The sequence below is a fragment of the Microtus oregoni genome, unplaced genomic scaffold (assembly GCF_018167655.1).
Source record: "Microtus oregoni isolate MIOR12 unplaced genomic scaffold, Mior012 000045F_ref0000178, whole genome shotgun sequence".
Lineage (NCBI taxonomy): Eukaryota > Metazoa > Chordata > Mammalia > Rodentia > Cricetidae > Microtus > Microtus oregoni.
This window is the reverse complement of record NW_024543219.1, coordinates 1,905,573-1,921,080: the sequence shown is the minus strand read 5'-3', so window position 1 is coordinate 1,921,080 and position 15,508 is coordinate 1,905,573. Positions and strand designations below refer to the sequence as shown.

The 15,508-nt window shown below is 38.4% G+C and overlaps 1 protein-coding gene across 2 annotated transcripts in view; it reads right to left on the bottom strand.

Annotated features, from left to right (window-relative positions):
• The window catches only part of LOC121434852 (histone-lysine N-methyltransferase SETDB2-like), a 65,963-nt gene that overhangs the window by 45,140 nt on the left and 5,315 nt on the right, over positions 1–15,508 (bottom strand). For both annotated transcript variants that reach the window (XM_041633815.1, XM_041633813.1), the window contains exons 3-6: positions 13,950–14,075; positions 12,627–12,686; positions 9,285–9,378; positions 1,218–1,778 (exon numbers count right to left, since the gene is read on the bottom strand). In XM_041633815.1, coding sequence (XP_041489749.1) covers positions 1,218–1,778; positions 9,285–9,378; positions 12,627–12,686; positions 13,950–14,075 — 841 coding nt within the window. The remainder of the gene's footprint in view (positions 1–1,217; positions 1,779–9,284; positions 9,379–12,626; positions 12,687–13,949; positions 14,076–15,508) is intronic.

The window sequence follows — 15,508 nt, the reverse complement described above, 5'->3', positions numbered from 1 at the left end:
AGTGTACGTAGAATTCTCCACAAAATGATTATTGATTATTATTATTATTATCTGTGCACCATTTGTGTGCCTGATGCTTGCTGCCCAGGGAGGATAGTGGATCCCTTGGTACTGGATGTGAATTGATATGTGGGTGTTGGGCATTGAACCTGGGTCCTCTGGAAGAGCAGTCAGTGCTCTTAATCTCTGAAACAACCCTCCAGCACAGTAATTCTAGACTACAGTTGACCATAGGAACTGAAGCTACAGTAAAGGAACTGCTGTAGTGTAGATAGTCTTCATCATCTTTCCAATATGAAATGAAAAATGACAGGCAGACCCCATGGCTTATCAGTCAGTCAGTCACTAAACGACCATAGGGATTATCAGATCAAGATACCTGTAGTGCTTCAGGGTACATACGGGAAATACAAATGAACAGACTTTGTTACTAATACAAAAATTTAAACACTCAGGGGTCCTTGAATGTACCTCTCAGCTAATAATGGAAAAATAATATTAAAATAACTTCCCTTTCTCTTTTACTTAGTATAGGTAGATAATTTGAAGAGAGATAACTATACATATAACACATATCTACCCTATTACCTGCAAACCTACAGATGCATATGAATTACACATCTTTAAAAGAATGTTTCTCAAGGTCTTGACGTATCAGAACATGTTTTCATTTTCTTGATGGAATGCCAATACAATGGTTAAAGAGTAGAAGCTGGGAGCACACTGGCATTCTAAAAAATTAGCCAGCAATGATACTTAATGTGTAAAAGTAAAATATAACAAATGACATAGAAATTAGGAATAAATGTTCAAATACTGCCTCTCCTACTTGTTTGCTGTGACCTCTTTGAATCTGTTTCATAGACCTATTCCTTATCTGTGTGATAGAAATACATCACCTAACACACAGGTTGGTGTGGTGACAAAGAGAATGAATGTATTTCAAGAGTCTGGGCATGCGTGATACTCAAAAAAAACAGCACTGCAATTGCTATTATAACTAAATTACCACATAAAAGGAAATACTCATCCTTAGAGAAAATAAATTTCAAATTACCATTTTTGGCAGTTATAATAAATGAAATGTTATCTTTTCATCTATTTTAGACAATTTGTGCACAGGTTTTAGACAGACAAAATGACAACCAGGAACACAGTAAGACTAGACAAATGTGTCTAGGTGTGGATTGTCTGTAACATCACGTTCTTCTACTTACATGTCTATGCAGCCCTCAGAACAGTCACATGAAACAGAAAACATGCCGGAAGAGTTTAGATAACATGCTCTGGGCCACACTGTCCTTCTGTACTTAAACTGTGGGAGTTTCCTACTGTCTACTTCATTACAGAAGGAAATCGGCACTGGTTCCATTCCGTTACTAATATCCACATCAGAAACAATTTCATCTTGCTTTGGGTGATTCCGAGTCAACTGAACGTACGTATTGAAGGAAAAGTTGTCTGTGAATAAAAAGGTACACTCTGTCTCAATGAGGTAATGGAAAACTTCCTCCATGTTCCGTAGGCTCCGTCCACAGGGCGTTTTATAATTCACGTGGAGGGCAGAAGAATGAGAGTTTGTCTTTGCGTGCCGTCTTTGGAAGTGACATCTGATTGGTCGCTGCAGAGGGTTTTCTCCCTTCAAGGACAGCGGTGTTTCCATCAGACAAGCACTGGAGCAGATGTGGCTCTGGAAAGATACGCTCAAAGGGCATTCCTTCTCCCCCAGGTCTGCAGCCTTACTGTTCGCAGGCGGGAGTGCTTTCTGTCCTGGAGACCTATTAGAGTAAGTTAATCATCAGTATCTCAAAGTCACAGTCCTGCTTCAGTTTTTAAAACGCAGACTAAGGTGGCAATTGCCTTACTATATCTTCTTGGACAGCAGGAAGATAATCTAGACTCTGAAACATTTCATACATCCTTGAGGCATTCAAAGATGAGGTGTAACTTAAGACTATTCCAGGGAGCTGGAGCTAGCTGTGTCTTTCTCCTAGGCTCTGACATACACACTGAGAGCCTGCCCTTGTTCACAAGCTGGGAGCAGCATTTCTTCACGTAGGACTTGTCACACCTTTGCCTCGTCAAACTAAGGTAGCTAAGACAATTTGTTAAGATTCCTTTTAGTGCCTTCATTCAGCAACTGTTTAGCTGAATTTTTCCCCATAATATGTAATCCAGCTGCCAATCATATTGATACTCTGAGAATAATAGCAAACTGGCAAAAAAAAAGATAGTATTCAATTTAAGGGGAAGAAGTATAAAAAGAAAGTTCTTGTATTTTGAACCCAATTTTTAAATTTCTTCAAAGAACTTGAATTTTATTTCATTAAGTGTCATTATACATTAAAATAGGTATTTTATTTTGTCCCAAACACCTGCATCTTAGTATGTACTAGACACTGAAACACACTGAACTTTCTGAGGTTACACATCAGTCGATGACCAGTGGCATGTGAAGCAACTTCATGGTGTACAGCTGTTCCTGTCATTCCTGTTAGTCAATCACATTATACTACTGTATAACAATTTTGTTAATATTGCCAATTTTTCCTCAGGGGACAAGTTCCTTCAACTGCTTATATACACAGTTTCATCAATGAAGGGGGTCTCTGTTTCTGGATTACAGTCTAATGGATAAAACAATACACTACCACTTGTTTGTAAATCTTTGAATGTTGGAACTATTTTCAATTTGTCTCTGTGTAAGTGCTTTGATGAGCATCTTCAGACATAAATCCTTGACCAAGTTCCTGATTATTCTTGCATCCCTTTAGAGGAATTACTAGTCAATAGGAATACACATAAACAACAACAAAATCTTGATTAATAAAAATAATCAAACACATACAAGAATATATTTTCTTTTTTTTTTTAAAAAATATTTACTTATTTATTTATTATGTATACAATATTCTGTCTGTATGCCTGAAGGCCAGAAGAGGGCGCCAGACCTCTTTACAGATGGTTGTGAGCCACCATGTGGTTGCTGGGAATTGAACTCAGGACCTTTGGAAGAGCAGGCAATGCTCTTAACCACTGAGCCATCTCTCCGGCCCCCAAGAATATATTTTCTTATAGAGACCCAAATGTCTCTTTGAGAACTACAGATATCTTAGCAAATAAGGACATTATCAAAACTTCTGCACTAGAATAACTAAACTCTGGCATAATTTCTAGTAAGCATAAGGATACACACCCATGATGTTCCATGCCTTCCTTTAAAAAGCCCGAGGGACTGGGATTGCAGCTCAGAGATACACTACACCTTAGCATGCATGCATAGGTTTTGGGTTGGTTATACAGAATGGTACAAACAAAACAACACTAACAAAACCCAAATTCTTCCTGAGGAAGGTCCATACTACCAGGAGAATGTAAAGTTGTTCCAGGATATAACGATGGGAAGATATACTACCAGTCTTCTCCACACCTTCTCAGAGGACTATTAGGAGCTAATAGTCATGAATTTCCTATTCCTTCCAGTTTACTATGTATGTGTCTCTTAACACAAAATTTTCTTTCTCAAAGACATGAAAACAATGCTTTGGGAGAACAAAAGTAATTCTGAGGTCATCAGTCTTCCAGTTTCTGAAGGAGAATGGAATTCTAACTTCAATGTCAATGGTATTTTGTTCTGAGCTAAAGATAGCAGACCTTGTGCATGGTAGTCATGGGCTCGAGCAATTCACTACATCCTCACTTTGATAATAACGTTAGGGGGCTAGAGAGATGGCTCAGTGGTTAAGAGCATTGCCTGCTCATCTAAAGGTTCTGAGTTCAATTCCCAGCAACCACATGGTGGTTTACAACCATCTGTAATGAGATCTGTTGCCCTCTTCTGGCCTGCAGGCATGCCTGTAGGCAGAATACTGTAATACAATAAATAAATTTTTAAAAAAAAATAATGTTAAATGTTAACTAATAGACACAGCTGTTCTAATCACTCACACCAACCAAACATTCCTAAGTGCTTACGTGAACCCAAATTACTCTCTAATCATAACCCTGTTAGATGCCCAGTCACTCCTACACAATAAAGATTGGAATTTAGTTCTTTCTTTACTGTCAGTAACTATTAATTGAAGTCTCACTAACATGGCTGTACCAACCTTTAACTTTGATCGTTGGCAATGGACTTTACTAATTATAGACCTTTTAACTTAATTTATTCTATTCTTTTTTTCTCCTGCCCACCCACGTTCTTCTGAAATAGTTTAAGGTAAGCTTCTGTCATCACATCTTTTTGCCCAAAACAGTTCAGCAGGTGTTTCTAACAAAGTTGTATTTTTTTACTGACCCACATCACCTATTTGTCCAAACCCAAACTTCATGCTTCTAGTACTTTTTTTTCCTTTAGCGTAGTATCAGTGCATCTTCCCCTTCGTTTTATAATATCTGTTAAAATTGAATTTTGTCACTTCTTCCATGTCATTTGTCACATTTTGGAAATTAGCTAATGCCACCTAGTGGTGACGATATTTAATTCAATTCTCTATCTACAATAATGTAAGTTAGTTGGTGGTCCTAGAAACTAAGATTCAAGTTCAAAATTTTGTGGGGGAGGAGGGCAGGAAGGAATGAGTCCCCGGCACTGGTGTCACTCTTCCAGATGCAAAGACTGTTAAGTGGAGTTTGGGTCTCAGCCAAACTGTCAGGATTGCTTCACGTAGGCCCTGTCATCATTTAAAGTGCGTGAAAACTTTTACAGCTACATTTTATAAGACTATTGCTTCTTCACGCCCTACAACTTTCAAACCAGAACACTGTCCTCACCACTAGATGGGAGGCGCCTTATTGGTCCTGCTTGTGTTATGGAGGACACAGACTTGCAATTGAACCAATACATCTTTATTACGGGCTTCTCTGGGCTGTGGTGGTTAAACACTTGTCTTTTTACATGTATTTGTTTATTGTGTGTACATGTGGAGTCAGAGGACTACTTTTGGGAGTCTGTCCTCTCTTTCCATCCTGTGAATTCCAAGGATTAAATTCAGATTGTCAGGTTTGAGACAAGTGTACTTCCCTCCTGAGTCATCTCACTGGCTGAAATTATTTTACAAAGAAGAAATCTCCTAACTCTTTTGAGTTATCCTGGTACTTAACTAGTATAGTGTTTGATGCCTCCTCTCCTATGTACTAATATCCAAAATAATTGGGCTATATGGCAGCAAGTGTCAGGCTGACTTTTAATGTGATTAAGAATGAATGGAATTTATAATTTAATAAACTGTGCTACCTAGTTTTATGTCAGCGGAGGAAGGAACCTCAAATGAGAAAATGCCTTCGTAAGATTGGGTTGCACTCGAGAGCCTGTAAGGCCTTTTTTAAATTTGTAATTGATGGGGAAGGGCCCAACTCATTGTGAGTTGGGCTACCTCTGGGCTGGTGGCCCTGGGTTCTATAAGAAAGTAGGCTGAGCAGCCACTAGGAACATACAATCATTAAATATCTAAAATAATCTCTCAAGATATAAATTAAAAATACATCATGAAGTAACACATGAAATTAGGATCGTAAGAGTTTAGTTGGGCAGCTATATAAAATACTGTGGCAACAAGAACCAGGAACAAGGAAGCAACATCTCAGCACCCATTTCCTGGTTCCAATTTAGTGCCTACACTGCTTGCTGTGCCACACTCTGGGCGTTTGTGAATGTATGCAGGTATGCACGTGTATATCCATATATAAAAGTTAATCTGCCAGATTCATGTGCTCATCTAATAGAAACCAAGGGATTTATATTTATACCCATGTGTTTTAGCACCTGCAAGTTCATTGTCACTATGTGATGGCCAGAACTGCACCTAATAAGTTCTACCAAAATGCTCTTGATAAACCAAAGCACTTGACTAAGAAAAATAAATTAAACTGGTTTTCATAAAAGGAGAGAGCCTTTAAAAAAATTAAACGTTTTACTACATTTACCAATTTGAAATATCGCCTATATGGAATGGAAATCCAATTAAACTCAAAACCGAAATGCTGAAAGTCTACCGCCTACCCCTAAGACTTTCATACTTGATTTTGCCACTATGACATGGATATATTGTTTATTTTGAGCAATTCAGGGGCTGAGAATCAACCATGTAGCTTATTAGTCTGCCTATGTGACTACTATCCATTAAGGAGTTTAACTACTGAAAGAAAAACAAAAACTAAACACACTAACCAAACAAAATACACATACATACACACCCCTAAACAAAATACCCCCATAACCTCCAGGGGAAATCCAAATGGAATTATTTTAAAATTACTCTAGTTTCTAGAGTGATGGCACTTCCCTTTAAAAATTCCAGGACTCAGGAGACACAGAGGCAGGCAGGTTGCTGAGTTCAAGGTCACTTGGTCTACAGAGCAGTCCAGAAGAGTCAAGCTACACAGAGAAAGCCTGTCTTGAAAAAAATAAAAAAGAAAGAAAGAAGCAGAATTCTAGTCAAGAGTGAGCTTTGGAATTCTTAACACAAAGAAAAAAATTATGAGTCTAATTAGACATGTACTTTCATCTGGAAAGATCTCTCCAGATTGCAAACTTGGGTCTTATTTCTGAGTGACAGCCCAGTTCGAGAGCTCTCAGAAGTACAGAAATGAAGTTTTGAGTGTGAAATCACGAGCATGGCTAATCGAATGTCTCTGGGAAGCTTACCTACCTACCTACCTATCAATCAGTTAATCGATCAACAAGGTCTCCCAGTGGAGACCTCACTGGACTAGAACTCACTAACAGCCTTGAACTCACAGTGATTCTCCTACTTCTGCCTCCTCAATGCTCAGATGACAGTTATGCGCTCTATGACCCACTGAAATTTTAAAAGAATATGACAAAGGAAGGATGATCGGTTATGAGCAAAAATGCTGGTCTAAATCTGTAAGGAAGGTACTGTTAAGACCAAATCTGATAACAATTGAGGCTTTCAAAAGTGCAAATGAAAAATTTTAAAAATTAATCCTAGGCTTAGGACAAGAAATTAATATTAGGAGAAACATGGCACATAACAGAATGAAGAGTCTCTATCCATTTGTTGCTACCATTTTCACCTGTTAAATATGGCTCTCAGGTTATGAAGATCAGACACAAATGGAAAGGAACTGAGGGTCTAACAATTATAAGAATTAATAGAATTTGACTGTATTAAAAGTATCAAGGTCTCTATATTCAACTCCAGAGGTTTTTTTTGGGGGGGGGGGCGGGGGGGGGGGAAAGCACTTCAAATACTAAAGAACAAAATAGAGAAAATGCTACCCTGATTTGCTAGAAGAGGGCACCAAGCACATGACTTCTAAGTATTTAGAATTTAAAAAGAAGCCAACACTAGTTGTTGTCAACCAACAGTTAAGTCAGAAAACTCTAGGTCAATCAGAAGACTCTATGTGTGTATGTATGCAAGTTTTAAGAGAGTGTGATGTTATTACAGAATTCTAGAGCAGTAAACTTCCGTTTCGCATGACAGCCATGCAAGAGACATGTATGTAAGACAGTGACCGAGTGAAGCAAATTTAAAGTTGTTTGAACAGATCTTTCTGAAAAGGGATAAAAAAGAGTCTCTGATATAGTAAGTAAGCAAGAGGGTTTTGGCTTTGGCCACACTTCAATATATTTTCAGTGATCATAACAAAAGGTTCAAAAAGTATTTATACAAGAAAAGTTAGAAAGACAAAGAGCATTACAAACAAGTCTAAAATTAAAAGCTTTCTGGTATGCTGTTATAATGAACTTGTCCAAAAGGTAAAGTTTACCAGAAATAAACCAAAGCTTAAATTTAGGTTTAAAATATAATTGCTTGGGGCTGAAGATGGCTCAGTTCCATGCTAGGTAGCTAACAACTGCCTGTAACTCCAGTCCCAGAGGACTGGACCCCTCTTGAACGGAGGTCTCAGTTTTCACACTTTTTATAATTCCCTCACTGGCTTTAATAGCTTGCAAGACCAGGGGTACACTCCTGACCCAGGATGTGGTTACTTGGTTCTTTTGACATTAAGATGGCGCATACAGGTAGATCCACTCCATCCTGACAGGTGATCAGGATAAGCAAGCATACTTCTGCTCCTTCTTTTGTAACAGGAGAGAACGGCTGCCTTCAGTGTATTTGGTCTACCGAAACAGAATGCTAATGACTTAATGTCTCAAAGTAGTGAAGCAATTAATTGGCCAAGTTGTCCTTTGTATCATGTTAAAGAAGTCTTTTGTTGCCTTCCCCCTTTTGGAATGGGGTATAAAAATGCATTTAAAAAAAATTACAGTATTCACTGGAACTCCCTCCAGATACTATCTATCCTTTGCTTTCTGTTTTACTGTTTTATTCATGTCCTTCTTCCTCTTTGCTATTATTTCTGAGGTATTTCTGACAAGGCTGGTGTCCCCAACATACCTGCCCTCACATGTGTACATATCCACGCATGTATACACATAATTAAAAAACAAAATGTATCCTTAAAAATATGTTATTGCCTAACAGAAACTGGATGGCAGCCTGTTGGGCAGAAATTTTTGTGAAAAAAAGAAATCTTATATTAGAATGGCTGGGTCTGTGTTGAAAAACTAACAAGGTTTTAGGCTGTATATTGGGTTATCACTTCTAATAATAATAAGTTTTGTGAGCTACTAAAAGTCAGTGAGGGGAGTTATAAGAAATGTGAACTTAGATTTGTGTAAGAGCATATTAAATTATTTTGAGACTTAAACTACACTGACTTCTCAACTGGTAGGTTAAGGTCCCAATTCAAGGACAGTCTTAGCTCTTAGTGAGACCTTGTTTGGAAAAACAAAACAACAAAATCCCACAAGACAGTTCTACCGTCCATAGAACTATACAAATCACATGTAACAGTGTTTATCTACAATCATCACAGACCAGAGTTCTTAAGAATTATTTACAAGGGCCAGCGTTAACTCTATAGCTGAAAGGGTCAGATCAGAGCAACACACCAGGAGCTTCACCACAATGACAGGAGGCTGTGCTGCAGGCCTTACCTAGTCTGTCAGGTGTTAGATCTGCTCTGCCTAAGTCTCCTGAGAGCTAAGGAACGCTCACTGAACTCTGGGGTAAAGCAGCCAGGTTTCTCCTCACACCTGTCACTCTTACAGGCGCTGTCAACGCTGAGCTGACACTGGAGGCAGTTTTAATACTCCAAATGTAAGGGTTTTCTCAAAGGTGATTTGGCAGATTTCAGTCGATTCACAAAACACAGACATCTTAAGCTAAATTTTAGAGAAGGAGGTCATTCCCTAGCGATATTTAGGAAATAGCATACTAAGGGGGCAGTAACACGGGTAATATACATACAGAGTGGTACAGTCCTCAGGAAAGCTCTCACATGATGCGGAGGGAAATGCATTTGATCTGTGTTCCTGCTCAGTCTGAGTCACAGGTATATGATCTACATGGAAAAAGTAATGAGCAAAACAAACACAGAGTTAAAAATCATTCACTAAAACAGCCAAACAGTGTCTTCACTGATTAGAAATCATGATCATACGGAACACTAACATTTCCAAAGATACTAAGATTTTTGAGACTCGGCAATAAGATTGTAGATATTTTCAAAAGTACCAAGAAAATAAATTCAATATAAATTTAAAACCTTTGAAGAAAGTACTCCTGGAGAATGAGTTTGATATCAACTTAATCAAAGTAAGTTATTCCAGGCAAATATCAAGTGCTGGTAATTCTGCTTATATTTTATAGACAAATAGGTCAAAAAGCGTTAAGTTTGGGTAACTTTTGTTTCCTTTTGTTTGAGAAAGGGTTTAATGCATGTGACTAACTCTTTTGATCTATTTGTAATTTCTTATTTTTTTTTTTTACCCAAGTCTATTTTTTGCTTGTTCTTTTTTTTTTTTTTTTTTAAACCGGGAAACAAGTGATTAAAGTTGTAACTAAGCAAGGGAAGAAAGGGCAACTAGTGGCTTAATCAGTATCTAGGGAGTACAGACTAGATCTCTAAGGGCTTGTTTTGACCTCAACACCAAGTCTTTTTGTTTTTCTATACTGGCAAATAGATATATTTTTGTTCTGATAAAACTGTTCCAATTCAGGTGAACAGACTATATAAAACCTAGAATTATGATATAGTATTTCTATTGACAATGACTCCAAACTGAGTTGAAAATAAAATGCTTTAGAGAGGAAAACAAATATCTCTTAGGATTAATTCCTTGTCGCCATTTCCTCTCCTGTAAAACTACTGCAGTCCCTTAAGGGTGTGTTCATTATGAAAGACACAGAGGTGCTCCCGGAAGTAGCGAAAGGACTGCTCTGAGCTGAAATATCTGAGAATCAACACATGCAGGAAAAGGTTTTCTCTCCCCTTAATATTCTAAAACAGGGATCCTCAAAGGAAAAGAAGGAAAGCTATAACCTCCTCTTCCTGAAGATCCAACCAGAAGACTATCACATGAAAACACAGGATGCTCACACCACAACCATACAGACCCTATCACAGTCTATAGTACTTCCCATCTATTTTCCTCAGGGCTCATTCACCTTTCAAGTCACACCTTCTTCACTGTTCTCTACTCTCTTCTAAGAAGTCACCTGCCCTAGAGTGCCCTTCTGTCCACCTTCCCTACTAACATGACCCCAGCTTTCAAAGCTTGTAGCTACATTGAGTATCCACCACTATGTACAATGAATTAATACATCTGCATACCTTTTAGACTGCAAACATTCTTTTACAAGTTTAATTTACAGGCTCCAATACACATACACACGCACACACGCAAGCACACTCTTCCCCTATAACTACAAATGCTACTGAAGAATACTGAAAAGAAAGAATTTCTAAGAAAACCTACCCTAAAAATACATATTAGCAATGAATGGAAAATACTGAGGGAAAAAAAAATCCCAAAATACACTTGCATCATGCTAGACAACTTTTTCATAGTTAAAAACTTTAAGGCTCCAAATTTTGATAGGAAAATAAAGCCCAGCAAAATCTGCTAAGAATACTTAACAGTATAAATGAAGATTTGGTAAATGCTCTTTCAACACTTACAGCAAAGTTATGATAGATTAAAATTTATGGAATGGTGATAGCTGATAAAATAACTTCAAACTGTGCTTTCTACTCTTGATATATGTGGCATAATAAGAATTATATATTTTGTCTGTCCTAGTTCCTGATAGAATTACTGCAGTCCTTGTGATTTCCCCCGTGACAGTGAGAGCAGCATCTTCTATTACAACTTCTGTTCTTACTTCCAAACACTGCCAAAAGGCTTTGGCCCTCCAGGGTAATGTTTGTCGTTTGCTAGTGAAGTGACTGCTACCTAGAATCTCTAGAGAGCTTCAGATGGTGGCTGTTCCATTAGAAAGACAGAAAAAAAGCACAATTACAGGGTTGTAATTTTCAGACTGAACCAAGTGCAGGAAGTAAGAAAGGCAGGAGACAGAGTCAATCGCGAGTGGCCAGTGATTCACGCATTCATGCCTATGTAATGAGATCCCCACAAATGCTCTTCATAATGTGGGTCAGAGGCTTTTAGGTTGGTGAAAGCATTCATAACTCCCAAAACTTGAGGCTGGAGTACCTGCATTCAGGCTCTGCCAGATGTCTCCCACATTCCTCATCTGGCTGTTAATCTTTGTAACACTTTCATAATAAACTGTTAAGAGGACAGAATGCATTTACTTGAGTTTTTTAAGTAATTACAGCAAAAATTTCAAGAGATTTACATTTATTTTCATATGATGTGCATGCATGTCTGTCTGTGTGTGGATGGTGTGGAGGAGGACATGTACAAGTGCAGGTGCCCACAGAGGCCAGAGTAGAGTGTCAGAGCCCCAGGAGCTGGAGTTACAGGTGCATGTGAGGTGTCCAGTGTGCGTGCTGGAAACTGAATTTAGGACCTCTGAAAAAGCAGAAAGCACTCTTAACAACTAAACCACCTCTCCAGCAAATTATTAAACCTATGGTGGGTATTATGGGGAGCCTTCCCCACAACAATCTTCAGGCAAGTCAGAAATAACAGAGGCCTAGGGCATGTGATTGACATTTCAAGGGCCAGTTTTGGGGTACTGACTGCTTAACATGTGACATCTCACAGGTAGCTACATAAAACTTGGGGTATTGACTAACTTAACATGTGACATCTCACAGGTAGCTACATAAAACTCGGGGCATTGACAACTTAACATGTGACATCTCACATCTCAAAGGTAGCTACATAAAACTGGAAATTTGCTTGCTGCAGGAAATGCACACATCTGATGGCAGAAGTCTTATGAATAGTTTTCATTTGTTATCTTTGATCTTTTAAAACCAAACATGTTTGGCTCTTCAAAGACTGGTAGTTTGAAACCAAGATGAATAAAAAATTAGCCATCAACTTACCTATAATGGGATGTACCTTCCTAACAGTGCTGTTTATAGAAATCTGTCTGCCCTCTTTACATGGCATTTAGGAAGAAAAGAAATAAAGTTCTATTTGCCTTGGGCCCTTGGCATGACTGTGTTCCCTATCTCTGGAGGGGTAGGATTTTTCATAAAGGAAAACTGTGGTTCATAAAACTTAGCAATGCAAATCTTTTATGTTAATTCAAGTTACCTTTAATTAACTTGACAGATTAAGATTGGCAAGGAAAAAACAGAGATATTAGGATTGGAGTAAGCAATGAACATACCCTTTGTTGCACTGTTCCTTATAGTTGCTTCATTTACCAGAATCATTGCTTGGACATAGTCTGTTAAAATAAAAAAAATAAACGAATAAACACAATCACCATCACCTCTATTCAGGTTACCAGCTATAATACTAAACAATTTACATTTAATCTTTACGACTCCCCTGAGAGAACCTTATGATTATCTGTAATTTAAAAAAAAAAAAATGAGGCTGGGAGGTTAGCTATTTAGGTGAATAAACTAAAAGTGATAGAACTGTTTCAAATTTACATATATCTGACCCATGAAGGATTGAAAGTTTCTTTTATAAAAAACAAACAAACAACAACAACAACAAAAAAATGAACAAACAGTGGAACTGTCATAGTCTGGAATGCCAGCATAGCATAGCAGAGACCCCAAGGTGAGAGAAAAGGCTTCTGGCAGTGACAAGAGATACCTTACCTGTTCCTTCCCAAAGAAACTTTTAACCTGTATCTTTGCTAAATCTACATATATTTTATATGCTGGTTGCACTTCATTTTTCACATACAATTTAATACTGTTCCAGGATAGGTAGAGAAACATGAGTTCTTCTCTTACCACTTATAAACAAAACTGTAAAAAAGAAAAAAAATCCTCCCATTACCAGTCCATCTTCTGATTTTCTTTAAGATCAAGGGCTACAGCTGGTGAGAACATCAACAGCTGGGGACCTCTTTGCTTTACAACTATATCCTCGTGAGCTAGAGGAGGAGCTTACGTTTAGAGCCTAACGTTCTGCAACCAACTAGAGTTGAAAACACATAGGAAAATCAAGAACTAAAAGTTTGTTTTCATAAAACTAGTCCAGAAAGTTCTGTTTGAAACAGGCAATATTTATGCTGTTGTATGCTGGCATAGGACCTAGGGCCTTACACATGCTGACCACACCTTCTACCATGAATAGACCACATGGACCAGCTGTCTAAATGATAAGACTATTTTTGTTGGATTGTCCTATTTATGCTAAACTTATACAAGAAGCAGGTATTATCTATGTAACATCCTTCCCCTCCACTTCAAAGATATGAAGTATAAATAAAGGAGAAAAATGTGGCCTGATTTCAGCTACTAGGGAAGAGGTTAAAGGGGGGGAACTGCACGTGTGTGTGTGTGTGTGTGTGTGTGTGTGTTTTCAATAGCTATCATCTACAAAAATCAAGTTTACCCTCTTTTACGGGATGTATGTGAAAAGCAAGTCTGTAGAAGCAAAGCATATACAAAGTAGGTAAACTCAAGTCGAGTCACACTTCATGTCACATATAACACCAGCAGGAAGTGCCAGAGGGTCGTTTCCAGACCTTTATTGGTGGCAGAGCCATCTTTTATCTTCTTCCTCAGAGACTGCAGCACATCTTGTGCTTTTTCAAACATAAAGTCCACTTTACCATCATCTTGTAGCTCCAGCCAGAAAGTCCGTGCATCACCTAAAATAAAAGTGGTAAGTTTAATAGAAATGCATCACTTTCTCTAAGGCATAAGTTACAGAAAAATCTACTTCATTTCTAAACAAAGATTAAGATTAACTTGGTCTATCACTTTTCTTGAGGAAAAAAAAATTGGTCATATTTCCTTATGAAGACATACAGAATATGAATCAAGTATCTTACCTATGGTGGTGCACGCCTTCAATGCCAGTGCTCTGGAGGCAGAAGCAGATTGATCTCTATGAGTTCCAGGCCAGCCAGGTGTATAGAACAAGTTCCAGGACAGCTAAGGCTACACAGAGAGACCCTTTCTCAAAAAACAACAAAAACAGAAAGTGGTGTTGGGGATATAACTCAGTGGGTAGAGAGTACTTGCATGCCACATATGAAGCCCTGAATTTTAGGTGGTAGTAGAGCCTATAATCCCCTTAAGAGGTAAAGGCAGGGACAAAAATTTCAAGGTCATCCTTGGCTACATGGCCTACAAGCATGGCCTACAAGACAGCTTATCTTAAAAAAAAAAATCAAAAACTTCAATGCCACCATTTCTTTTTTTTTGTTTGTTTTTTTTTTTTTTTTTTTTTTTTTTTTCCGAGACAGGGTTTCTCTGTGGCTTTGGAGCCCGTCCTGGAACTAGCTCTGTAGACCAGGCTGGTCTCGAACTCACAGAGATCCGCCTGCCTCTGCCTCCCGAGTGCTGGGATTAAAGGCGTGCGCCACCAACGCCCGGCAATGCCACTATTTCTTAACTGGAAACAAGAATGACTCCAGGTTAGAATCATAGTAGGGCATATGTACAGATAATATCCATCTTTAACATTCCTAAGATACAACCTCCACTATGTGTAGAAGTAGATCATTTCAGAAAGAAACATCTCAGCTGGGCGGTGGTGGCGCACGCCTTTAAGCCCAGCACTCGGGAGGCAAAGGCAGGCGGATCTCTGTGAGTTCAAGGCCAGCCTGGTCTACAAGAGCTAGTTCCAGGACAGGCTCCAAAACCACAGAGAAACCCTGTCTCGAAAAAAAAAAAAGAAAGAAAGAAACATCTCAATGACTGTTGAAATCATAAAATGTCTAACAATAACTTTTTAAAACGTCTTTCATCAGGGCTGGAGAGATAGCTTAGTGGTTAAGAGTACATACTGCCCATCCAGAGGGCCTGAGTTTGGTTCTGATGCCTCTGACCTCCAAAGATGCCTGCATTTAAGACCACTCTGTCTCGATCTCTATCTCACTCTCTCTCTGTCTCTATCTCACTCTCTCACTATGACTTTGTCTCTCTCTACGGCTCTGTCTCTCTGACTACGTCTTTGTCACTCTGACTATATCTCAGTCTCTCACTATGTCTCAGTCTCTCACAATTACACTTAAAATATTTACAAAATAATTTTAAAAGTATTTTATATTAACTTTACCTGGTTTTTCCAAGGGGA